This window comes from Mugil cephalus, chromosome 11 (assembly GCF_022458985.1).
Source record: "Mugil cephalus isolate CIBA_MC_2020 chromosome 11, CIBA_Mcephalus_1.1, whole genome shotgun sequence".
In the NCBI taxonomy this organism is placed as follows: domain Eukaryota; kingdom Metazoa; phylum Chordata; class Actinopteri; order Mugiliformes; family Mugilidae; genus Mugil; species Mugil cephalus.
In genome coordinates this window covers 19280280-19307772 of record NC_061780.1, presented here as the reverse complement: position 1 = coordinate 19307772, position 27493 = coordinate 19280280, and the positions used below count along the sequence as shown (strand labels likewise).

Sequence of the window (27493 nt, the reverse complement as noted above, 5' to 3'; positions counted from 1 at the left end):
AAAACCATAGCGAGGGCTACGACAACCTCGTGGCTCGGGATTTTTTGACCGGCTGAAATTAACCTTCCAAATCGCACGGAGCCACCCAGGAATGATTTCTCAACAAACCGCCACCCCCCACCCCCCTCCTCGCCCCCCCACGTAGACAGACTTCCAGGTGGGAGGCGTGAAACCAAAAGGTGTGACAACGAGTCCTGAGCGGCTGCTGTGTTTTTCAGGAAACACACAACAGAGTGCTGGCAGCAGCCAGAGAGCCGGATAGACAATGTTGCACATGGCGTCCCTTTCTGATATCAAACAACCCTAATCAGACACATTCAGAGACAGAATTACAATTACGACAGCGGCTGCTGATGAAAAAAATTTAAAAATCCCACTGACATACACACACACGCACACACACACACAGATAATATTATGCCAAGAAGCCAGACTGTGTTGCTGCTACGGATACAGCCTTGGCAAACTGTGAGGGGAAATCTGTGCACGGGCCGCGCTGCCTGTGTTGCAAATTACATGCAGCTGCAGGCTATGTGAGGCCAGTTGTTAAGAGATGGTTTGTGTTTGTGAGGGAGAGACGGCGGACGAGGCAAATTATTATCTCTAGGTGCTGTTCGAAAAGGCCAAGGAAGTTCACAATCACTCCTGCGAGCAGACAAAACAAACATCTTCATTAATTTAGACTTCTGGAGAGCAGCGTGCATGGTACGCCCTTCAAAGGAATATCATGCCATTAAATATGAATCCGCAGTCTACCGGACAGTATGGAAAAACAGCTGGGTATAAACACCGATGGAAGACTTTTATCGTAAGGATGCTAGTTCCCCTAAGACAGGGTTACATGAGAAGCAAAGCCACTTGAGCTGATTTCCATAATTCCTCTGTGTTCCCCGTGCGATTCTCGGGTTCAGTTTGGCTTAATTTGCATGTGCCACAGAACAGCACACACCATTTGTTTCTCGGCTTTTTTTTTTTTTTTTTGCAGCTGGAGCATATTGATATTCTCACAGTACCTGCCGGAGTCCACTGGTGGCGGCCGCTGGATGCGAAACGTGCCCACCGGCTGCAAACTATTTCAGGGGAATTCTCAGCAGAGCCCAGGTTTTTTTCTTTTCAGTTTTTTTTTTTTTTTAAAATGAGATCCACAACAGGAAGCAAATTGAACAGGAGATAACAATTGACTACTCTCGTCACCTACAGGCCTACAGATGTAGGCTCATTTAAATTCACACCGTGTGTCTTCTATTCAGCTCGAGAGTTTGACTTCTCGCACCGTAGCAACACGAATTAAAATAGCACAAAAAAAACTGTTAGGCTGCTGGATGCCATAAGGCACGCTTCTGACCTCGTTGACAGCTGGAGTAAGACTCAGTATTTGCCATATGGTTGACGCTAGCCGTGGCCCTGCCTCAGGCACAAATGTGTGTGTGGCCCTTGGATCACATTCCTCAGTCTTAAGATTAAACGCCCTTAGCCAAGATGGATACCAGCAATCCAGAGGCATTTTATTTAGCTGAATATCTTCACAGAAAAAAAAAAAAAAGGAGCAATCACATCCACCTAGTAAATTTCAAAAGGCTATGCAATTTCAACTATTATCGTTAAAAAAAAAAAGGCATATTGTATATCACGTACTGACAAGTTAAAAAGCACAAACTCAAGCAATGTAACATTTCTCTGCCGCAGATGCATATTGACAAAGATGCAGGGGAAGTTTCGTTCACTTTACAGTCAATGCACTCCATCCGTTTATCCTTTAGGAAAAGTAAAAATAGAACATATCCCTCTCTGTGGCTCTCCAAAAAAAAAAAAAAAAAAAAAACTTGAAACCATGATTCATTGTCCGAACAACGTCACGCGATAAAAACTCAAGTGACCTAACAGCTGCCAGTACGGGACATGCGCCAGCGGTTGAACGGGAAGTTGTGAGAGGGGTTAATAAGGAGCTGTGACAGGTGTGGTGTCTAAATAGTATCATTGGGGGGAAAGGAGGAGGGGAGGAAGACTTTCATGCAAATCTTAATAATGTATAGTCGTTTAAGAGCTCACTGCGGGGTCCCAGACAGTGTCCCGTCCTCCCTCACACATCCGAATTGATGCTCAGGTTGGCCAAACGTGGGTCAGAGTTTATCTCGTACCTGTAATGATACCCCTCCATGTGGTCCCTACAAGCGTCCCGGATGTTGTACATCCACCGCTTGATGCCTTTTCTGTTCAGGTAGAGCACCAGCAGGAATATGACACCGATCAGGGCCAGCACCAGTCCCAGGAACACGTAAGAAGTCTCCAGCACGCCCTCCATGTTGCTCTTACACTTCAGCTGCGACTGGTCCAACTGCAAGAGCGGCTGGCGTCTCAGGGCGTCGGGGTCCGCGCAGGTCAGGTTCTGCGTGTCGACGACCTCCGTGGAGTTTTTCAGCCACGCCAGCATGTCCTCGAGGAAGCAGTCACAGCGCCAGGGGTTCCCCGCCAGCTGGATGCGGAGGCCGGGTTTGAGGCTGAACTCCGCGAGCATGGTGGGGGGCAGGTCCCTCAGGCTGTTGTCCCTCAGGTCGAGCTCGCGCAGCGGAGGCACCCTCAGAGTCCTGTTCTGGATGGTGATGATGGAGCTGTTCTGCAGGCTGAGGTTCACCAGGTTAGGGAGGCCGGTGAATATGTCGTCCGGCAGGATCACCAGGTCGTTGTTGGACAAGTCCAAGGCTGTCAGCTGGAGGAGGCTTCTGCCGCGCAGGAAATCGAGAACAACGTCGGTGTTGGAATGATTGTGGAAGGACCTGCTGAGGTTCAGGAACTGCAGTTTACTGTCATCAGGGAAAGCTGTTTCGCTGAAATTCTCGATTCTGTTGTTGCTCAGGTCCAGCCGCATCAGGTTTGGCAAGTTGGAAAATACCATTTCATCCACAAACTCCATCTCATTCCCACTGAGATAGAGATCTGTTAATTGATTCAGGCGGGTTGGGAAAGAGGCAGCACTAATACGGGAAATGCTGTTTCCTGTGACGAACAGCAGTTTGGTATTGTCCGGGATGGAACGCGGAATCGCGTCCAGGTCCTGGTTCTGGCATTTCACAGTTTGCGAGGAGCACAAACATTTCTGCGGACAGCCGTGACAGGACAGCGCGATCGCGAGGAGGAAAAGTAAACGCACCATGCCGGACTTGTTTAGTCCGCCTCGGATGCCTCCGCTGAAACACCAGCACGGCGTGCTCAACAGGCGCATCTCGGCTTTTTGCAAATCTGTGTGCGCAGACCGTGCGTAAAGACTTTATCCAACCTAGTCAGCGTCTGGTCGTTCCGCGGGGAACAAAGGAAAGTTTTTCAACACTATGCCCCACCTTTATCCTTTCGAGAACAGCTCCCAGTCCCAACTCCATGTAACTACCCCCACACCATCCTCCTTCAGGATAATGAGTCTACATTTCAGTGAAGCTCGCAAACTTCGGCCGTCCTCTGTTCGCTTTCAAAAACGGGATAAATCCGGCAAATAAAAAAGGCAAGTCGTGGTGCGCGATATTAAAATTGGCTCTTCGCGTGCTGCTGGCTCCCCGACACAGAAAGCCTCCTTTCTCCCAGAGGTGCCATTTATTACATACGTACTCCCAGCCACCGCCTCCAAGTCGTCGGGAGTGAAGAGGGAAAGACCAAACACTGTTAGGAGGGAGCGTACCATTATCCAAAAAGAGGGGGTGAACAGGCAACTTACACAAGTTTTGTTTTGGGGCTATGATGTCAAATTTCCCACACAGTGATGTTTACATGTGTCTTTTTTATTTTTTTTATTTTTCATGAACCTCAGTTTGTCTTCAAAACGATTAAAATCGTGACAAGTTTCCCCGAAAGTGATTGGAGCGTGCTAATGGTGCTACATGTGTGACTGGGGGTTCAGGATGAACGTGTCATCAGGCTGAAAGACTCCTCAGCATATAGTTTAGATACTTTGATATTCTGTGTTATTTACTTGAATAGTTTGATCATTCATTAACGGAGCAATGTTTAATAACCTCCTGTTTTTTTAAATTAATGTTATGTTATAATAAAATGTTTTTACATATGCAAATGCATACACAATATTTGTGTAAGCATCGTATATTAAAACTCATGATAAAATACAATATATTAAAATGCGGACACAGCTATTTAACAGTATTAACAGTGATGCAGTCCCTCTGTAAAAATGGGTTTGAAACCCCCCTAGTTCAGAGTGTGAATGCTGAGTGGCACCAAACAACCACTAAAATACTGTTTATGAATTACAATGCTGCTATTAATCAACATAATCATTACTGTTAATCAGCAATCTAAATTATTACCATCTTCGTCCATATTTTAAAATGGAACAGTGTTTAATGTGATCGAGATGAATTTTTAGAAAAACTTCGTACCAGCCAACAGCATTAGGCAAAGTGGGACAGCACAGAATGGAGGAGCAACGAGTCAACAAATCTAAATGCAAAACTGCAATTATGTTTCTCTTTATTGATAGTAATTGCTGCAGTGCAGCGGTGCTGTGTTTATATTTTATGATAATTATGTAGACAGGAAATTAAAAGTGCAGTGCAAGAGGAAAAGGAAAAGATATTTAGGAAATGCAAAGTAGAGGGAACAATTAACACACACATACATATATATACATATATATGAATAAATAATTTGCATTGTTGGCTCGCATGGTAAGTGTGAATGCCAAGGTAAATACCATCTTTATCAACAAAATCCACTCAAACTCACACACATTTTGTTATGTTCTCATAAAAATATTTATTAAAGGGAAAGGGATTCATCTTTCTGAATCATAGCATGGAAATAGCTTTTTCCCTGGATTCTTGTTGGTAAACCGTCTTGATCTATGAGCCTCTCTTAAGATTTGCTATTCAGTCCAGCTCAGCACAAACCCTGTTTGATAAGCCACAGTCTCTGCGGAAAACACTGAAGGAACCAAGAAGCCAAAAGAAAACTCTTAAAGGAAACCCATTAATCATTTGATCTGCTGATAATGTCACATCACAGGGCGTACTTCTACCCTGAAGACACAATCTCCTTTAGGGCGGTCTATACCGTCTATTGAAGGCAGGGGGGAAAAGCATTGTCAAGATTTATTGAAAGGCAAAACAATGCAGAATCGCATAGGTGCCAAACTAAAATAAAGGTAAAATAAATATAACTTGTGTTCATTTGGATGGTGGTGCCTGGCTCACATTTAAGAGAACTTTCGAGATAAAGGTTAAAACTAATTTCCTAATGACTGAAAAGCTCATTATACATCTATGCAGAAAGTTGAACGCAATTATCCTTAATTTAAATATCCTCGATTACAACCTAACCGAATATTGATAAATTATTTGCGTGGTGCCTTTATAGTGGAGGCCTTGTGTGCCGGATTATACAGCCAAGAAGGAAAACTGTGGATGTGTTCATGCTTGAATGGTGAGGGAGGGCACGCTCATCAATATGTCATATTTGGAAGCCCCTGTGTGGATCCTGGTGTAACTCTAGCTTTACCCTCCTTTGACCCTCTCCTATTCTTAGCAAGGGTCAATGTGGCAATCATCTGAGTATTTCCATGAAACCTGGATTGTAAGTGAAATTGATACTCCTTTCCAAGTGTGACTGCTGCATATGAAACTATTGTAATAGTGTTCTTCTGGACGATCTACAAGCCGTCCATCCACACACTAAGTAAGGCATTCTCCAAAGGTTGTATGAGCATGGCACATCAAATTATTTTTTACTCTAGGAGCAAAACATTCATCATAAAACGATTTTAACTTAATAATTTAATAATTTATGAAACTGACAGGATTACACTTTTTTTCTTTTATTTTGAAAAATAAGATGTCACTTTCATATAAATCTTGTACGTACTGTCGTATGATTTGGCTCTTATGATGTTTTTAATTTCATTTTATTGAACACAAATAACACAACCACTCACAGGAGACGAAGAGACCAAGAAAGATAAGTAGCATTTATCATTAACGCAGGATTTTACCCAATTTTTTTTTTTTTTTTTTTTTTTTGTATTTTTGTTTTAACGTGCCTATAATAGAAACAATAAAATTAAAATAAAATAAAATAAAATAAAACTCGAATACAAATACGTCCTGTGACATAATTTATCCAGCAACAGCATACTCTGAACTCAACAAAAACGAACCAATCGGACTACGCGATGTAAAGGCCTCGACCAATCAGAAGTCTCGACACTGACTAGCGTTTATACGTAACCTGAATGGTTTCAGAGGCTACTACAAGCCCTCTCATATTTGGCACCAGCTAAAAATCCGCAAGCATATCTCATTTGTAGTAATGACACAGTGGACGTACGTCGTTGTTGCAGCTTTCTCCTGGTCATCTTTTCTCTTCGTCTAGCGGAAGGTAAGAAAAGATACGGCGTCAATTTCCCACAGCTTGATGCGATGATGTGTCAGTTCAGGTAGCTGTCAGATTGGAATTAGCTGACAAACGTTATCTTCCCACACCGGACAAAAATATTACAAACATACTTTTATTGGTTTATTTGTCCACGCTGGGCCTCAAGTTTGCGTCTACATTTGGAATTACGTAACAAGCTGTGGCTGCTTGGCGTGTAACATTATCCGGCTGGGTTAATGCTAGGTGAGGTAGCTAACGTTAGCATCTGATTGGGCACATCTCGCTTCAACTGCCCCAAGTTAGATAAGGAAAATGGAAATAAAGTTAGCTAATATTTCCCTATTAAAGAAGATGGCACATGGGTATTTCACTTACGACAAACCCAATGGCGAGTGGTGCGTTTGCTTCACATTTGTCTAAATTATACTCCTCTTAATAACAGCAGTGAGTTGGCTCTTCATAAACCTGTCACCTCAGCTTATCTTAGCTACTTAAGTCTGTAATTAGGTCGGACTTGTTTTGAACTTTGCCCTAGCAGTTTTCGACCTCACAGCTGCACACCATTGTGTTTGCATGTGCATAAAATGTGGGAATGAGGACTGTTGCTTATCACTGATGACTGCAATGTGTTTCCACCCACAGGTGCCCCCTACAATTATGGAGTTTTAAAAAAGGAAGTGAGAGTTTTGGGGGGGAAAGGAGGCCTTTCCCCTCAAGTTTGATGGTTGGACTGCTGGACGAGAAGGTCAGAGGGTTCTTGAAATCGCTGCCTTTTGTAAATAATTAGATGAAAAGCTATTTTTGCAAATACTAATATGTACATTTTGTAAAAAAAGAAAAGAAAAGAAAAAAGAAACCCACAAGTTTTGTATTTATTGAATTCCTAATGCCATTGTATACCGCAAGCACCTTAGTTTGCGTTCGATTGTGGGTCGAGATGGTGGACTGAAACAAGTCACTCAAAGGCTCTGGGGTCGCTAGGGTGCAGTGGAACCTCAACACAAGCACAATTCTAGCACTCCAAACCGTCTCGGCCTTTTCGTTGTTGGTACTTCTGTTTATTTCTTGTTGAGCATCATAGCTGGCAGTTTTAGTGACAGCATTATTGGCTTGTTACCGCACATTTTTTTTGAGTTTGTGTGCAATTGTGGGTGGTGGGCTGTCAGAAGGCCTCTGTAGCACAAAAGAGAGGAGGGTTCATGATGAGTCTGTCAACGCCGGACTGCACCTCCAAATGCCGGTCACAGCAGCATGCGGACCAGGTGGTAGCCGCACTGACGCGTGGCTCTGAGGGGAAACTCCGGCAATTCCTAAACGCACACTGCTACAATGCGGCCACCCTGCGGGATGCCTTCGGTCGCACAGCCCTCCATCTAGCAGCCTCGCTGGGAAAGAAGGCCCTGCTGGAATGGCTGCTGGAGAGTAAGAGTGCTGACGTGATGCTGAAGGATAAGGAGTCTGGCTGGACAGCTTTGCATCGGAGCGCCTTCTATGGGCAGATCCACTGTCTCATATCACTGGTCAAGGTCTGTGTTAATTCTGGATAATAGAAGAAAAAAAAAATATGCTTGGTAATGTGTTCATTTACCCGGATTTTAATTTTTTTTCAGCATGGGGGGCTTCTCTCAACTCAAGACAAGGAGGGTCTCTCCGTTCTCGACCTGACAATGAAGGACCGACCGACACATGTAGTGTTCAGAAACACCGGTAAGACAAGCTTTCATCTGATGATGCAACATTAAATACTTTCGTTTTTGAGAAGAGTCACGCGACTTATCAGCATCACAGGGACTCACACTCTTCAGTGGGCTATCTCACACATGCGCTGTACACATGGGATTCATGCAGTATTTTTATGTTGTTTTTTATATTATTTGCAAAAGGGAATTTCTGAAGAATGCATGCAAATCCCAGTGTGGATCCCCCTCTTATAATGACAGAAAAGACCTGTGGTTAAATCAATCCTCTGGTGGAGACAGTGTTTTAGCCTTGCTTGTAATAGTGTTTTCTTCCTTCTTACAGATCCAACTGAAGTGTACACATGGGGAAACAATAATAATTTCAGTCTGGGCCACGGCAATCAAGAGAGCCGGCAGCACCCTGAGCTCGTGGATGTTTTTGCCAGGACTGGAGTTTATATCAAGCAGGTAGGCTAACAACACATTGTTGCTGTGCTACATCTCAAGGGAGTTAGAAAGTGTTTTCATCCTGCCCAGATATGAATACCCCACTCGCATGTGTCTCTATCACTCCAATAATTGCCTCATATGGCAACGCTGTGCCAAAATACACAATATCAAAAAAAAAAAGAAAAAACAGCAATGCACATGGGTACTCCAGATAAGGCTCATCACATGGGTAAAACCAGCAAAACACTCCCCTCCCCAGAGCCCTGTATTACACAACTGTCTCCACAGGGTAAATCAGCATATGTAAAAATGTTTTTCCCGTGCAGTTAACTCATATTAAGAAGACCAGCTGTAATAATGCGTATTCTTGAATTGAATCATGAATTATAGTTGTGATGAATTAACTCTTCCCAACTTTTTTTTTTTTTTTTTTTCATATCATGAGTCCAGTACAGGGTATTGTTCATGTGTCAGGCATGCGTTGTCATCTCTTATATAATCTTCATTGGTGGCTTAGTGGAGCTGTATATTGTTAATCCATGCTACCACACAGTGCCAGCCAAGATACTGTTTCATGCGTTTGGCATGCAGACGCTTTTAGTGTGATTAATATAGCTCCTGGCACCAGTGCTGGTGGTGGTGGTCATGCTCACCAGGTGTCAGTTATTGTTTTTTTTAAGTAATGCAGAACGATAGAGTTTGATAAGTTATTGTTATTTTGTCAAGTGCATTCTGCGTATCTTGTAACAAAGAATTCTTCCCCCGTGCTTTGTGTCGTATTATTGTTGTTTACAGAAGAGCCTTCATTTGAAAGGTGTTTTTTTGTTGTCGTTTTTTTTTTTTTTTGTGACCTGCAAGACATGTCATGCAGAGTAATTTCATAAAGCTAATGAGGCACAGGTCGATTTCATGACCACACAATGACCCAATGGCACTGAGCGTAGTCTTTGTCTTCCCAACCCAATGCAGCAGGTGCCAGAGGTTAAATATTAATTCCACAATGACATGTTTTTAATTAAATGAGCGACAGTGGTGTGTATGCATGCATGTGTGTGTGAATGTCCACATCAATGTGATACTTGGGGAAACATCCCTGCGCTCTATTGAAGGCTTGAGGGGAGCAATGTATTAGTAATGATGTTTGCTTTTCCACTTGTGCCCTGGCCTTTTATTGGCGTAGTGTTTTACTATCACTACATGAGGGTTTGGCTGAGGCGCATGGAAAGAGATGTATTGTAACCTCAGCTATGAGGTCAAAATTAAAATGACAAGAGCCTTAAAAGGCACGTGCCAGTTTCCAGAGTGACACTACAATAGGCTTATTAAAACTGAAAGCAACAAGGGTAATAAACAAAAGTCTATTTGTATTCTTTGTGTAATTCTTTCTGTTCCCTGTAGGTGGTCCTGTGTAAATTCCACTCCGTGTTCCTGACGCAGAAAGGCCAAGTGTTTACTTGTGGGCACGGACAGGGAGGAAGACTTGGTCATGGAGATGAACAGACTTATATGGTGAGATTTGCAATATATTATATACACTCGATTACCAAAACGTTAGGTACGCCATTACACACCTCCATTCTAAAGTAACAGTCCAGCACTAAAGCAGTTGAAATAGAAATGTGGTAATTCAACTGTATGATCATTTTGTCAGCTGTTTTTGTTAAACTGGATTGAATTAACATCTAATTTAATTAATTACAGTTTTTCTGTTACTCAGCCTAGCGCACTGACTACAATGGGGTTGTCAGAAGTATGGAAACAGATGTCAGTAACAACAAAATGCAATCAATAGTACTACAGGCCACTGCCTACATAATGAAAACGCATTTGAATCAGCATCTCCCTCAGTTAGTTTAAACACATCATGAAAACCAATTTGTTTTCACTGATGTACCTAATGAAATGAGTGTGGATTGCTCACAAGACAATGATTAGTCCGCACCTCTGTGGATCAGCCACAAGCATATGACTTGAACCCGGAAAAGAAGGATTTTTGTGTGATCTAATAATGCTAAGAATTTTGGTCCGACTCCAGCGTCCTCATAAGACAACAGGAGCAGAGTTGTAAACTAACCAGTTGAACTACTGTTGAACACTCTTAACAAAATTGCATAAATGCAAACTTGCAAACAAAAGCGCTTCAGTTTGTTATTTGTTTGCTTCATGTGGTTACGGGCCTGGATTTTGTAGCATTTGAAAGAGGCATTTTTTTCATGGGAAAACTGATTCTTTTCACGTGGGGAAAAAAAATAATGGAATGAGTTATTCATTCTTCAACCAATAGGATGTTTTGGGGGACCTGTTTGGGATAAATCATGTGGAAATAGGAATATCCACGCTCATTTGCATGTTCAGTTTTTTGCAAATGACTGGAAACTCTATTTTAACTTTGCATTCATTTCAGCCACCCAGTTATACATTACATAGATATCATCGTGTCTGATTTGATTGACCTGCTATATGTCTCATATATTCTTATTTACAGATACAAATGGGACACTACAGACAAAACTAAGACTAAAGAGATGCCATTAAATGCTGAACCTATTAAAATTCTGCATACACAACCTCATCATTTCTCCCTTCTCATTTCTCTTCAAGGTTCCTCGGATGGTTGAGGGTCTCATGTCCCACCACTGCTCCCAGGTGGCAGCAGCTAAAGACCACACAGTGGTGCTGACGGAGGAGGGATATGTTTACACCTTCGGCCTCAACAGCTACCACCAGCTGGGCCTGTCTCCTCCTCCCGCCTCAGCACATGTCCCCAAACAGGTAGGAGGTATAGGGGACAACGGTGGAGCGTGTGGGCTGATCTTTTGTGTTTTTATTTTGAGATCAGTTTTGCCCCATACCTGTAACGTCTCTGTGATATGTTGCGTATGTAGGTGTTCTCCAAGACATTGAAAGGCAGGACAGTGATTGGAGTTGCGGCAGGGAAGTTCCACACGGTGCTGTGGACCAGGGAGGCTGTCTATACAATGGGACTTAATGGAGGCCAGCTGGGTATGTCTCAACAAAACCACTGGGGTGACAGGAAAATGTAGTTATTTTCAGATTAAATATGTGCGCAAACATTGTGGTCGAGTCAGATAAAGTTAAAAATCACTGAGGATGTAACTGTGTCAGACTAAAAACAGAGCGCTCCAATTATTAAATCTTGTTGCAGTTGCTGAAAAGTACGCATTTGTGGTGAAGAGGGATGGCCCTCCAGCAGAATGTCTGTATCGCACACAGACTGCCGATTGGCAACTTGATATGATAATGTGCTCCTCTGTGTGTTTATCTCCAGGTTACTTGCTAGATCCTAATGGGGAGAAGTGTGTGACATCTCCTCGGCAAGTGTCAGCCCTGCACCACAAGGATGTTACTATAGCCATGGCAGCAGCTAGTGATGGAGCAACAGTAGTTGTGACGGAGAAGGGGGATGTTTACCTGTTGGCTGACTACCAGTGCAAGAAAATGGCTTCTAGGTAAATGAAATAGTAAGAGATCAAGCAGCCGTTATTACACGTGCTACATAAAAAGGGGTTTAAAAGTTATTTATTTGTTTTTGATTGATTGGTGCCTGCAATTTGAACCCAGTACTATGGTGTAGTCATGGAATAAGCATCATAGATTGTCATTTGTGTTTCCAACCGTTCAGCATTGACTTTCCTTTATTTCTGATTGGGCTCATGACTTGTTATCACCACTAATTCCCAAATTCCCATTTGGCTGCTAAAGAATCCGTTGCTAACTAGTTGCTAACTCTTTCTGGTTTTGTTGCTGTTAAAACCATGCACAGAAGGGCTTCAGAATTTTCTGAAAATATCCTTTTGCAGTCAGAAATGACAGTGTGAAACCAATGACCCAGAGCCCTAACATTTTGAATCAAATCAAGGTTGCAAAACAGTGCACTGAAAAGATCTTTTAAAGCATTTTTAAGTAATAAAAAAACCTTGTCCAGATAGTTGCTAGGCAAATATAAAGAGGTAATATACGTAGACAATTCTACTTTTACTTGGACAATCTGATCTGGTATTGACAATTTAAGAGAAGCTCATTAGTTTTTCTTGCCAGTCTTAATGAATGGCTGCTGTTAGTCAGGGACCCACGAATAAGGAAATGGTTTTTGGTCTTTTCTCTGACCTTTTTGTTGGGTGCAGTAGCTGCATACAATGTATTCAATATAAATGCTGTGTTTTCAGTGTGACACAGATCGTTCTCTCTAATCCAACAAATGGTTTTGTTTCGTCTCTTTCAGGCAGCTCAACATCAGAAAGGTCCTGGTCAGTGGCGGCAGCCTGGATCACAGAGTAGACCCACAGCTCTTGAACGAGGGAGGAGGGGAAAAGGTGGTCGTCTTGGCATTAGATGAAGCTGGGAGGGTAAGTGCGTTATTGAAAAGAACAGTGCTTTGTGCTTTACTATTTTGGCACTCGGTGTGTAGCATGGTCTTAATCTACTACGGCACAGTAAAGCAGAAGTTTAAGTTCACCTCTGTTGAGTTTCTAAATGTGAGAGAATGTGTCCTATTGTTATTTTTACCCTCACTTTACTTTTCCCATTGTTATCTAACCTAAGCTTCACAGTAGACAGCTATACAGTCCAAACTCAGCCTCACCTGTGTGGTATGCTATAGATAAAAACGGTGAGTAAGACTCGTCTATGGAACTTTCCGTACATTTTCCCTCCTCTTTCCCCGTCTCTGTCAGGTGTTTTGCTGGCGTTCCTCTGGCAGCTCGGTGAGACAGTGCCGGTGGGCGTATGCGCGTCAAGTTTTCATGTCGGACATCGCTCTCAGCAAGAACAGCATGATGTTTGTGACTCAGGACGGAGAAGGCTTCAGTGGAGTGTGGGCTGGCGAATATAAGAAGTATGGGGAGAAGAAAGGTGAGGGACAGAGGAACATGGTATATTTTCATCGCAAAGTTGGAAAAGCGTTAGTCGGTTCTTTAGATGATTTAAATCTGCAACATAAAAATGAACCATTAAGTTTGTTAAAAAAAAAAAAAATAGGCATTAACAAATCAAATAGTGGCAGTAGAACATTTCAAAGTTTCTTTTACGATTTAAGGTGTTATACTTTGAGAAAAGGAACAGCAGAGTTGCAAAAAGACAAATACATGTTTAGGATGGTGTTAGTTGTAAATGAAAGACACAGGTCTCTAATGTGGAGCACTGAAGAAAACATACATACACATGGATTGAATAGACTGAATAGCAACTGGTGCAATATCTTAGGAATCACAATGGACTTAAATTTTCTTCTTCTTTCACCTACCAGTCCTTAATGGAGCACAGGCCATTGATCACAGTCCACCAGAGTCCTCTATCCTGTGCCTTTCTTTCCAGCTGTTTCCATGCCAGGCATGGTGCATGATGATCATATTATAACATACCATTTTTTATGGTATGCTACATGTAATATCTGTTTGATTTGTCTTCTAAATATACTGTGCACTCTAAGGCCAATTTATTAGGTACACCTTGACAATACCGAAGCTCTTTCAGTATCAGAATTGGCATAATTATTCATGACTTAGATTCAACGTGTTAGGGACATAGTTGGCAACACGGCTCAGGAAAGCTGTTGTATATAAATGATAATCACTTGGTACACAGGGCCCAAAAAGTGTCAAAAGAATGAAATACACCTTCAACACCAGCCTGAACCATTGATATAAGGCAGAATATATCGATGCTTTCACGTTGTTTTAGCCAAATTCTGACCCTATTATAGACGGGGCGGCTCATAATGGGTAAATAATAAGGCGGCCAATCAGTGTAATTGTGCTTCAATAAAATGAAAAATGATTTAACTGGATGATTACGTTATTCAATAGACTGACATAAATGCTTCTTATAAATTTCCAGAGGTCAGTGTGGAGGTCTGCGGTCATTCAGATGCCGGCACAACTTATGAACGAATCCGCCTCGAGAAACTCCCCCACATCCACAGGGCTGTCAGCATCACCATGGACTCTAAAGGGCGCAATTTTGGAGTGCTTCAGGCTAACCCCAAAACCAGGTAGATGATCTTCCTTTAAGCAGAGAAAATGTGTACAATTATGCGCATACACTTAGTTTATTAGGTACACCTCCCTAAAAGTAACAAACCTACTTTAATGAATTACTTCTTTTTTTTTTTTTTTTTTTTATAGAGGTGTTAATTCAGCTATTTAGTGTTTTTGGAAGATTTGTTTTTGTCCCACTCATTTATAGTATATGACTAAATAAACGGTTAAACGGCGCCATAAACCTCATCGTTTCAGCAGTTTTAACAGCATCTGAACCTTTATACGTGTGTTTTTTATTGCGTTAGACTGCATTCATTTTAGATCAGTTTATAGATGTGAAGCCGATCAAATAAAGAGAGTCTTGACAGGTTTATGTGAGAGGAACAAATGGTGAAAGAAATCATCTTAACTGTGTTACAAGTGCAGTTACTGGCGCCTCAGCCAACACTGCCATCTACAGGTGGAGGACAGATTCTTCCTCTAGGGAAGAAAATAAAAATAACCTCTGACTTGGATTGTTTTTGTTTAGGATTGTAGCTGTCTGGGCATAAATTATGACATTAATGTAATTGATATCTTATAATGACAAAGCCTTTGGTCTACTTGCGTAATTTCTTTATTTAAATTGTCACCTTCACATGTTCATTGCCTGCAAAATGTAATTTTTGATCATTTGAATCTTAGTTGTATAGTTATTGTAAGTAACGTAACTGATGTTTGTCTCTACCCTGTGTATCTGCTCCAGCCTGTATGAGATTCCAATCATTTCTCCATCCTCCTTCTCCCAACACCTGCGGAGCCTTCTGGATGAGGCGGACGAAATGGACAGCATCCACGATGTGACACTTCAGGCTGGGGATCGCACCTTCCCAGCTCACAAGTACATTCTGTCCATGAGATCCGAGTTCTTCCGGAAACAGTTCATGTCTGAGCGCTGTGAGGTGGTTGAAGAGCTCGACAGCGAAGTGAAGAAGAGCGAAGACGCGGTCGGCTGTGATTTACTCATTTTGGAAAAAATCCCAGCAGACATGCTGGAATACGCTCTCCACTTCATCTACACGGACTCTTGTGAGCTGCTGGTGCATGGGGCACGGCCGAGAGTCTCGGGCGTGTTGATGGCACAAAACCAGGTGAGTGATTCTTTGTACTGAAGCTGTAAATGAAGCTGCAAAAAAAACAGACAAAACAAGAACTCTCAGTTGCAAAAGCTGTGGTTATTTCATGAAGACGGTGTTCTGCTGTCTCCATTGCCTTCGCCAGGATTCAGAACAAGAGAGGCTTATCAGCAGCCTGCAGGACTTGGGTCTGAGAGGACGCTCAGCCCTTGAGGTGTACCGTTCCCTTCCCCCAGGCACCAAAGGCGATGGTGACAAGGCCAAGAGCAAGGGCTCCAAGCCTGGCAAAAAGAGCAAAGGAGGCAAAGGTGACAAGGCCGGAACCAACGAAGGAGGAGCCAACCCTGTCAAAACCTTGCAGGGTGTTGCAAAAAAGCTCGGCCTGGGCAGCCTGTCAGCTCGGTGAGAGACGGAGCGCGCTCTGAAACCAGAGACAATGTTATGTTATGTCATGTTATGGTTTAATGATTTAATGGCGTTTCTTTTATATCTGCACAGACTGGATGGTGTCAAATATGAAAACGGAAAGATCAATGTTACACAAAAGAAAACTGGAAACAAACTCAGATTCTACCAACAAAAATGGTGCGTGAGTGAGTGTATATTGGCAGATCCAGCCATAGATTAGAGCGCAGCTTTTCACTTTGATCACAGCGTTTTCATTTTCTCATAGTTTATTCGCTTTGTTTCTGCACAGTTCTTATCTTTGTGACGTTACTCTGAAATCTGAAGATGGGAAAGAGTTTCCTTGTCACAAAAGCGTCCTCTGTGCAAGACTTGGTAAGGTGGATGAGCCGGCATGTCATCAGCAAAGAAACACATTAGAATGCTTATTGCTGTTTTGTGTAAAAATGTATGACTCATGTTAAAATAAGTGCCACCTGGTTCTTTTGTATCAGTACTATAAGCAATGTTTCATCACATTGTTTTTGTTCTCCTTACCTGCAGTTCTCCATATTGTGGAACTCTGAGCTAGATTCCCCATTTATTGGATGTATTTAAAATTGCACAATATTAGTAGCAGTGTTTTCACTTTTATGTCCATCTTTTCTGCAGAATACTTCCACAGTATGCTGGGAAACCCCTGGATTGAGGTATTGTTTTTTTTTTCTCTTTCTTGCGCCTATATTCCCTAGAATTTGTAAAAATTCACAGCCGTACTCAAGCTGATAATATTATTTCATTCCCTTTAGGCCACCTCCTGTTCTGCGTTGGAGATGCCTACCAGCTCCGAAGTTCTGAAGGTCATTCTCGAGTATCTTTACACAGACGAGTCTCCCACTATTAAAGGTAGCTTCTTTTATTGATAATTTTTAAAGAGCACGTGTTGAGTTCTACTCCAACATGAGCACTGGAAATGATGGAAAGGAAACTTTTAACAGTTCTTGTTTTCCCCCGACAGAGTCTCTGAACGTGGAGTTTGTCTGCAACGTGTTGGTTGTAGCTGACCAGCTGCTCATCACACGCCTAAAGGAGATGTGCGAGGTCATCATCACGGAGAACTGTATGTTCCATTAGTCTTATTCCCAACTTCCTGTCCTGTAATCTCACCTTCCACTAGCTCTTTGATTTGAACATCATAATGCTGCATTCATGCCATGTAAAAATACAAGTTAAGATTAATTTAAACATTTGTATTTTTAGTTTCCCTGAAATTCTGAATATATATTCAGAAGAGCTTCTCTTAATGTGTGAATTTCTGCATTATGAAGTGTGTGATAGCTCTCTCATACAGAATAATTTTGGAAGATGCTATAAACCAGCTGAGCAGACATTTGCATAGTTTAAAATGTTAAATTCCTTGCTTTTCTCTCCTTAGTGACTCTGAAGAATGCCGCGGAGTTGCTGGAGTTTGCAGCCATGTACAACGCAGAGCAGCTAAAACTGTCCTGCTTCCAGTTCATCGTGCTCAACATGGCCGCCCTGCTGGAGTCAAAGTGAGAACCAGAATTAAAAGGATAATACTGCAGCCTGTTCATAGCGTTTCCACTTTTGATTCATTGAAACATTGAAACCGTGCACAGTGCTAATGTTACTAGAACAGAATAGAAAAATACTTTAAGAAGACTGGAAATATATGTAAGAATGTACTAACGTGCATGTCCGTGCAAAAAACAAAAGGTGTCTGAGTAGTGGTGGTTCCAAACTATGTACCGTTTTCAGCTATAGTTAAAATCCTATGATTTAAATTACATGGTGGTCAGTACAAGATCTTCCATGCATTTGGAAACTGCATGTATGGAAAGTCTAAGCTCCACAGCAGGATTAAAAGAGGGAACTAAATACATGTTCTCTAATCAATACGTGTTTGTTCTTCTGCTCTTTTGATTTACTGCGTTACCCCCAGAGCTTTGGATATTCTTAGTGATGAAGTGCTTGTGGAGCTTTCGGCAGCCTACAGGAGGATGGTGAGTCACCCCTAGAAACAGTCTGCATCATTCTTTCCATGATTTCAGTGTTTGCTCATCGTTTGTCTTTTCTTTTGTTTTGAGTTTTTTTTTAATAAAATGAAATGAGAAAGCAGTGCTGTACGTCAAAGTAATTTGTCAGACACATAAGTAAACTATCAAACGGTGATGGATTGTCTGGTAAATAGTTTTTAATTTTATTTTAGATCCCAGCAATGCAGAAGCGTATCATCACCCCGTATCCTGGTGCACCAGACCTCAGTGTGTACGAGGAGGAAGATTTGGACTCTGCGTTTAGCCCCAAACCAGAGGAAGAACTGGATCACTCGAGCAGGTACACACGCAAGAATGCGAATAGCGGTTCACGTGCAGTTCGTCCTTTTAGGTGTCGTAAGTTTTAAAGGTTGTAATCCGTTTTTAATAATGCAACATCATCCGTCCTTAGGGAAATCTTGTTAAAGAAGGCCAAGATGAAGGCTAAAAAGAAACCAAGGAGACGCTCTGACAGCTCAGGAGGTTACACCCTGTCTGATATCATCCAAAGCCCTCCCGCTGCAGGTACACGTCTCACTTACACTAAATATGTTATTTCACATATCACATTCAACACATATGTCATCATTTTTTTTTTCTTTCACAACCGTTTTTTAAGGAACCTGTTTGTTAGGTGGTGTGTCCTAATTTGCTCTCTTTTTGCTCAGTGGTGTCCCCGTGCCTGGTGAAGTCAAACAAGGCTAACTCCACAGAGTCCCTGCAGGAGCTTCTCACATCTGACTCAGAAGGCAGCTATATGGGGGTGGGCAGTCCCAGAGAGATGCAGTCCCCCATCTTCCATGACAGAGCTGAGGTTAGTTTGACATTTTTCATGTGCAGCACGTGCATAGGAGGGTAAAATCATCTTTTACCCGCCCAGTATTCTAATAAAAAGTAATATTCAGTATATACTTACATTTGGTCAAGTCAGCAATGGGCTGATGGGGTGAAAACTGCTAAGTCAGATATTTAAAGTACATTTTTTGTAACTGTGTGGGAGCAGTTCAGATTTCTTATAAAGAGTTTTACCATGCTTGGACAGCTGGGCCACTGATTACTAGTACTGATACTGAAAGTATTAACAACAATTTATTGTTTGTTTTATGTGCAGGATGAGAAGGCTTTCGGTCGAGGGCTGAAGACTCCACCCAGCACCCCAACTGCCTTGAGGAACGGCCTCCAAACTCCCCCAAATTCAGCACCGCAAACCATACCCAAGGCACTTCCTTGGTAAGATCAAGTCACTGATCTGAAATGTCTTCTATGAATTTGTTTTGCTTTTCCTCTCCCCTGCCAACAGTATTAAACATTCTTAACTATAACCTTATATCCTCCCACTTGATGTGAGGAGGCGGTTTACGAAAAGGAGGAAATGTTTTCATCCCTCATTAATGAAAAACAAGTGAAAATTGAGCCGTGTTGCCTACGTACTAAATGTGACTGTTTTTACAATCTACAGTCCAACTCGTGCACCTCCAGTCTTGGATCTAAGAACCATCATGGACATGGAAGCCAACTCCCCACAGACACTTGGAGCCACTCCTAAAAGCCCTGGAAGGTGGGGAGGAGTATACTGTGTTCATTTTAACTAGGAAAATCATTAGCAAATAATAATTAAACCACTTTTCTGTATAATATAGAGTGATGATGCATAATTACTAAGTGATCGATTTTCTTTACATGCACACGTACACTGTTTTTTGATTTAGCGTAAGTGGTGCCCACAAATTGTTTTCACCTATTAATAAAGATTGTTTAATTCCCTTACTCCCAACAGTGTCAGCACCAACATCAAGCACTCCCCTGTTTCCACCAAATTGTCTCAGAAGCAGAGGAAGATGTTGGCCCTGGCCAGCAAGGAGACTAGTGTAGAGTCCACTGCATCCAAACCAGCCCCCGCAGTCACCCCATCCAAAACCAGTGGGAAGGCCTGGTGAGTGAACCCAAATATAAAGAACACTCCAGCCCACTGTACACAACTGTCATGAAATATGTTCCCGGATCCGTTTGACGGGTTTACAGGCTTTAACTGGTGCGTCACAGACGATCAAATTGACAGACGGGAGCGCTTGGTGAGACAACCACAGGAGAACGTACTGTCAAAAGTCACACAAGTATTTAAATTGAATTGAAAGTTGGAAGCAGAAAGATTTAGTGTGGCAAAAAGCTATTATTAAGCTTTAAGCCTTTGCTAATATGTTTTATGTCAGTAGTATTTACTGTATGTGTTTCCGGCCTAATGACACAAGCTGAATGTAGATCTCCACATGTCTTTATAATGGTGAAAAAAAGTAGAAAGGAAATTCAAGTTCAGACACCAAATAAAACTCAAACTGGCTGTTTCTTTTTGTAGTAAATCAATCCCACTTACTCATCTGATCTAAATTGCTCTAATCTGAAAAGAATATCTTGTGGAAAAGGCTATTTTTTTTTTCACTGTCCAACACAAGAGGTTGCTGTATCTGCTCAGAGAGCTACGTCTTTTGCTTCGGTCGTGACTACATTTCTTCTCACCTGCAGGGCAACGGCTGTCCAGTCGCCACCGTCCTCCTGCTCATTTCGAGCTCTGCTGGAGGAAGAGGAGAACCGTTTAATCAGAGCGGGTCAAACTGGAACGCCGAGGGGGCACGTTGCCGTGGGATCCCCCGTCACTGCTGCACCTCCTGCAACCGCTGCCAGGAGGGTCACATTCAAATGTGCCGAAAGCAGCGAACCAGAGAAACCCACTGGGTGAGAAATGCACTTAATACGTAATAGGGGTGGGATGTGATTTTTATTTTTTATTTTCTGAAGATTCTGAACTGAGTCACAGAGGAAATTTTTGTCATAGCTTACTGCAAGCTCATGTTGACCCTCTTTACTTTCATAGTTCAATGTCTTATTTATCAAAGTTTAGCAGGTAAGTGATTTGACACTCAGTGAAATTGAAATAACAACTGATTGTGAATCGAGTCAAACTATGAGTTTACTAGAGATATTCACCTGGTAAATAGTACACACCGAAGCAGAAACACAGGACGGACCTTGCTTCTTTGCTTTGCTTCTTTTCGGTACCGCTTATCTCCACTTGGGGGCACTATTGAGGTGCAATCATAAAGTTGCTGTTTTAAAATCAACAGCTCAAAGATACATCATTGTCGTTATAGAAATGTGTTGGTAACAATAATGAACGTTAACGTATAAAACTGAATATTATTTTTTTTAATATGTTGTCAGTGGCAAAACAAGGATTACAATGCTGTTTTGTAAAATTGAGAAACAAAAGAGGAAGTAACGATTAATGTTTGTGTCCCTGATTCTCCTGGAGAGGCAGCTTTTTGTTTTTTAATATGAATTATAACGCTGACTGGACAGCCTGTTGATTGTAAGCGCTAGATCGCTCGGGGTGGGGTGAACCGCTCTGAATGACCCAGTGCAGCCGGGTTGACCTGCCCACAGACACTGAGTCACTCTGACCGTTACAAGGGCTGGATAAACACCGCATACACAGACAGTGATTCTAGCTGTAGTAACAGTGTTTTGCTGTTTATATGATGTCTTTTTCTGATGTCCGCTTGTGTATGTGAGGACAGAAAGCAACTATGTCTCTTAAATGTGTCAGCTAGGCCTTAAAAATTGTTTCCCTTCATTTCAGGTCTTGGAAGTGAAGTGTAGCTGTCTAGCCCCCTTTTTTTTTTTTATAAGTGCATTTCTTTTATCTGATATCACACTCCCTCCGACGTATGTGTGCCCACGCTTTGTGCTGCAGTGTCAGAAGCAGACTTGTAGATATTAAACAGCTTTGTGAGTCACCCGAGTGAAGCCGTTGATGTTAATCAGAAGTGATAAGGGCAGCCCCCGTGTCACAACAGATCACACAGAACAGGGAGCAGGTTTCAGGTTCCCGTTGGTATTTGGATGAGCAGACACAGACGAGTTCAAGGCTGAGGAAGCAGCAGCAGCAGTAGCAGCCTCATACATTCTCATGCCTCCCTTCTGGGACACTGTTTCCAGATCCCAAGTCAGATTTAATGGAGATACCTTTATAATCTTTGCACTTTCAATGAATGTCTGGCATTTTATCTCTACTTATGTCTCCTACAAATATATCCAGGTGTCTCTTGGCTATTCTCGCAGACACACACAGGGCCCACTTTCCATATTATTTAAACATGCATCATGATGAGCGATCGGGAAGGTTTTTGGCCACATTTGTTGAAAACTATAAATGAACTGTGAACTAAAACAAAAGTCACTGAAAGCGCGCATAAATCAAATTGAACAGCTCGTGTCTTTTGTAAGATATGTCATATTTTATATGTCATGTTGAATAGATGTCCTGGATCTTCTCCAGAGAGGAAAAAGCAACACAAGCCACAAGCTAAATGCTTTTTGACTTGAGGAAGTAGTGCGTTCTGCAATCTGGTTTTTCAAGGAAATATCTTTTCAGTTCGTGTAAATGTATTTATACAGCACAATATGTGTAACATTTACAAGGTGCTTTATGTATGAGTGATGGTGGTTATGAGAATATGAGCGTGGAGGGTACATACAATCAGAGCCATCCTGATTTCAAAAAACAACAGCAAACACAACCAAAGACAGACAATAAGCCCACTTTCCAGTTCTGTCAAAAACCTTGAGACCTCCTATTAATGACTGTGTTGCATAGTAACTGAACTTTGTAGAAGATGTCTTTTCATTTCGGGGTGGGCACTGTGGGCACTGTATCAGTAATGTGGGCACTGTATCAGAAGCTGTAAGGCAAAGCTTTACCAGTCTATCTTGGTTATGAGCTGTGGGGGCTAGTGACTAAAACAATGGCATCACGGATACAATGAGCTGAAATTAGGTTGCCTTGTAGGGTGGCAGGGCTCAGCCTTGGAGACAGGGTGAGCATCTCGAAGTAGAGCCGCTGCTCATTTGCATCAAAAGCTGAGGTGGTTTAGGCATGTGGTGTGAATGCCTCCTGGCTGGCTCCCTTTTGGAGGTTTACCGGGCAGGGCCAACTGGGAGGAGACCCCGTGGTAGACCCAGAACTCGCTGGAAGGAGGATTTATCCCGTCTGGCTTGGGAACGCTGAGGGATCCTCCAGGAAGAGCTGGAATGTGTTTCTAGGGAGATGTCTGGAGTTTCGTACTCAGCCCGTTGCCACAAAACCCGGCCCTGGATAAGTGAAAGAAAATGGATAGATGGAGAGAGTATACACTTGACTGTATACAGTCGAGACCCACCCGCCCAACTTTCCACTTCCTGTTAGCTCAGGCTACTGTCTGAGTTAGGAAAAAAAACTACCCCTCATACAGTTGTCATGAATAATGACGTGAACTGTTGAGACCATAATAGTTTTTTGTACCAGGCTGTAAACATGTTTAATATCGCTGTAAAGTTTGGCTTTTTTACACGAACTGCAGTTTTTTTACACTTCTGCGTGGGTTTCATTTCTCAGACGTGGAGGTTGCCGCTTGGTCTCAACTTAGTAACATGACCCAACCTCAGATAAGCGGAAGAAAATGGATGGATGGATGGATGGATGGATGGATGGATGGATGGATGGATGGATGGATGGATGGATGGACAGGATATACACTCACTGTATACAGTTGTACAATTGTACAAGGCATATGTGTAGTTTTGTGTCCAAGTTTAGGTCAAATAAATAGATCTCAAGTATTTAAAGTATAGTAATGTGAGAAATGTAAATACCTATAATCATTAATTAATGGGACCCAGGCTTGACTCCTGTGGAACGCCATATTTTATTTAATCCATTTAATCCGGTTTTCTTCCTACCTTACATCCTGATCGATTGCAGCTGCGGTCGAAAATAAATGTAGTCTTGCCTGCATCTCACTCAGGAGCTTGTCAGTAGTGGTTGACTCAACCTTTGTCCACCTACTTAGACTCTTGTTGCTTTCACTATCGCAGCACAGACACTGATACCTATCCTCTTTGTTTGTGTGCGTGTGTGTTTCACCCGTCTCTGCCCCCAGGCCGTGGGTGCTGGGTGCAGTTGGCAGCCCTCCCCTTTCCTCCCTGGTGACCTTTGCTTCCATCGTGGAGGAGGAGAAGCAACAGGAAGCCGCGCTGATCCGCAGTCGAGAGAAGCCACTGGCACTCATCCAGGTAATGTGTCTCGTCTGCGTGTGTTCATAATCTCGCACACAATCGCACTCCTGCTGTGACTGATTGTATAGCTTCTATGTGCAGCATCCAACTATAAAAAAAAAAAATTGTCTGCTGCTTCCCTCTCTTGCTTTCCCTCTTGTCTGGCTGACATTCACCTAATGAACATCACATTTTCAGATCACATCTCCAGTGTTGCCTCCTGACAGTGGTCTTTGCTCCCCTTTAGCTGTTGCCAGTCTTCTGTCAGTGCCTTCACAAAACGATTTTTTTCCTCCTTCTGTGGCTTTCTGGTTGCCATTACGTAAAACACTCTTATTACCATATAGCTCCCACTGTCAGCATTTTCTCTTTTTCCCCCCTTCAGATGAAGTGTGGTTTTACTTCCCACAGTTTCCCTGGATGAATCTCCTTTTTCTTGTCTTGATAGATCGAGGAGCGGGCCATCCAGGACCTCCTGTTCCACTATAAGGCGCGTGACAACCCAGATGAGCTGATAGTGGTGGAGAGGTCTTCCAGAGGTCCCATTGCAACTCCAACCTGGAACAAACACTAATATTAAACACCACAGCACATGCCATTTAAGTGAGAACACCTCGTCATATTGTCGCTCAGTATTGTTCGCAGGGTCTCTGCTAGGCCCCTGCCCTCCTCCCAAAGCCCCATCAGCCCACGTTGAGAAGTACCTCAGACTCAGCCAGCCCATTTCAAGATGAGTCTGAAGCAAAGCTATCCTTCTTTTTGCAGTGTTACTTCAATGTCATGTCATTGCTGCTCAGCACTTCGTATGTCTGCGAGAGAGAATGAGTGTTTTCCGCAAATTGATTGTGGTCCTGAGGAGAATTTTTTTGGGCCTCTTTGTGTTGTTAGTATTTGTTTATTTGTCTTTCTTTTCTCAACAAGACAAAAACTTAAACAACTTCCCCCATACAAATAGTGATTGTTAGTGATGTGAAGTTGCCAAAGAAATGAAGATATGTTGAGATCTTGAAGCCACAATATGGGTCCAAAGTAAATCACCACAAGAGCTTGTGTGCGTGTGTGTGCGTGCGTGCGTGTGCGTGCGTGCGTGCGTGTGTGTTGAATCAGTGGAAGCCCTCAATGTGATTAAGGAAAGTAAGAGTGCCAATTATCAACTGTGGCAGAGCATCAGCTGGAGTTAATAAGTAAAGTGAGCTGTTTACCAAGGCAGTACGTTTAGTTTCTTTTCATGGTCCAGTTTCTATCTACACCTTTTGGCTGATTTTCCTGATTTGCAGTGGCAGGTATGATAGTGCAGGGATCAGTTAATATATTGCTTTAAACTCAAATGCACATAGTTAAAATGCATTACATGGTGCAGCTACAGTCGAAGCTTAAGCCAGACTTAACTCAGTAGGGCTGATTGTGTGACTGGTTGTTACTAATGTGTTTTAGGGATGGCGTGCCTTTATCGAAGAATGACACATATATACAGAAGTCTTTATTTTCCTCTTAATTCATTAATTTCCTCATCAGTTGTGTTACTCTCCAGCTCTTTTTCTGGAGCCAGTGGAAGCTTAGTAGGTACCTCAGATCTGGACCATGTACTCATCTTTAGATGCCATTTTTGTGTATGCGCGTGTGAAACTTAAGGGTGTGAAGAGTAAATGGCATGCAATAATAAAGTATCTCACCTGTGCAATCAATCCATCTCCTGTCTCTAACTGAGGTTAAACTAGAGTGGGCAGAAAGTAAGGAGAGGCGAATTTAATAAATAATTTGCCGCCTTATTTTCTGTCCTTTTTTTTTTTTTTTGAAAAAAGAGAAACTTAGTCATTTACTGAATAATGCGCCTCTCAGCGCATCTATTAAAAATACCATTTAATCTCCCCGTCTCTGATATGTCGTCTGCCCTGCATGAGCAAAGATCATTATCAAGTCTCAACCCATGATTAATTGTGATGACCCCGCTCTGAACGGAGAGTGTGCTGATTGAGGGATTTTATTGGCTGTAATTGCAGGTAGAGCATCACATCGGAAGTCAGGCAGAGACGGCTCGTGGGGAAAATGTTAATTACAGATTAGGATCTATTAGGCAGCGCAGAGATGACACACGAAATCAAAAGCCTCGGAAATAAAGTCTTCCTTTTGACATCACACCGGTGCGACCTGGAAAACCAAAAGGACTGCTCACCCCGTGTGCCCGTGTTCGGAATATAAATGTGGCCGTTTAGCATGTAGTGTACTGCCACATGACATGTTTTAAAATGAGTCCCTCAGCCGCAACAAAAGCGGTCTACATAATGTAATGAGGCGTATGCACTTTGTGTACGTCGTGGTAGCTGCAGAGCAGTGGTTCCCTCTCTGCACCAATCAGCTGAAGTCAAGTAACTGTCTGTAATGTTTAAAATATGTTGATTTGAACAGATTTGTGATGCTTTGACTATTAATGTTAAATGTTGAATATTAATGTTTAATGTCAACTATTTAACACTATCACTTACCATTAGCTACCCACTGAATCCAAATATAATCCATTATTTAAGCCAATATATGAAACTATTTATTTATTGATATGTTTAGGAATTTGCTAGTTTTGCCTTTACCATTCATCAATTCATTATTAGCTATGGCCACTTAGCCTTTAGCTATACATTTAGCCTTAAGCTGTTAGCCACCCCTTTGTCTTTAACCATGAGCTATTTTTCACTTCATTCTCAAAGCTATAGTGCAGGAGATTTACATTCATACAATGCAGATCAAGCTTATCAATTTAGTCTCTTTGTATTTCGCTGTGTATCAGAATTTAAAATCTGAATATCCTGCGAAGTACAGTGAAGCAGATGATTTTAAAGAAAAAAAAGTTATGAATAGGTAAAAGGTTTGAGGAATCCTTAATGACATTTAGGGGGAATAAAACAGAACAGAGGCAGCGTACAAGTCAACTTATTTTTCTAATTTCACCTTGAGCGTGACTGACTGGCTTGTAGTGAAACACCTCACTCTTGTACCAAGGAACCATGGATTACGTGATGTTACCCAAAAAGAAGGAGAAAAAAAAACACCTCTGCATTCAGCTGGAGTGTTATAGAGTAAAACCGAAACCAATAGACAGCGAGGAGGAAGACCGATCATCACTGGTGTTTCCCTGTTGGAGGGCCATGAAAAAGAAAGGGGACTGTTGAACAGGTATAAATTTCGCGTAGATCTCCGTTTGCTCCTGTGGGAACAACCTTGAAAGTGCTCCTGTTTTTTTGTTTGTTTTCAGATATGTTAAAAATTTTCCGTTTTCACTGTGGATTTTGGAGAAACTCTGAAATGTTTGGTATGAACTGAGGCAGCTTGCCAGGCAGCCACTCGGTTTATTCAAT

At 42.2% G+C, this 27493-nt stretch overlaps 2 protein-coding genes across 2 annotated transcripts; one reads left to right on the top strand and one right to left on the bottom strand.

Moving 5' to 3' along the window:
• Nucleotides 1-1484: 1484 nt before the first annotated feature.
• Nucleotides 1485-3978, bottom strand: tpbgb (trophoblast glycoprotein b). The gene has a single exon (XM_047599814.1). The coding sequence runs from the start codon at nucleotides 3218-3220 to the stop codon at nucleotides 2081-2083; it is 1140 nt and encodes a 379-aa protein (XP_047455770.1). The 5' UTR covers nucleotides 3221-3978; the 3' UTR covers nucleotides 1485-2080.
• A 2238-nt stretch (nucleotides 3979-6216) lies between these two features.
• Nucleotides 6217-25828, top strand: ibtk (inhibitor of Bruton agammaglobulinemia tyrosine kinase). Its single transcript, XM_047598587.1, has 30 exons — nucleotides 6217-6375; nucleotides 7015-7117; nucleotides 7539-7898; nucleotides 7983-8079; nucleotides 8395-8519; nucleotides 9900-10010; nucleotides 11103-11273; nucleotides 11387-11504; nucleotides 11791-11971; nucleotides 12745-12868; nucleotides 13196-13373; nucleotides 14358-14511; nucleotides 15246-15630; nucleotides 15761-16017; nucleotides 16114-16200; nucleotides 16313-16395; nucleotides 16672-16709; nucleotides 16809-16905; nucleotides 17018-17119; nucleotides 17435-17552; nucleotides 17963-18023; nucleotides 18230-18357; nucleotides 18469-18581; nucleotides 18725-18870; nucleotides 19168-19286; nucleotides 19516-19614; nucleotides 19834-19989; nucleotides 20577-20786; nucleotides 24029-24161; nucleotides 24592-25828. Exons 2-30 carry the CDS (start codon nucleotides 7094-7096, stop codon nucleotides 24715-24717), a joined length of 4101 nt encoding a protein of 1366 aa, XP_047454543.1. The 5' UTR covers nucleotides 6217-6375; nucleotides 7015-7093; the 3' UTR covers nucleotides 24718-25828.
• Nucleotides 25829-27493: the final 1665 nt, after the last annotated feature.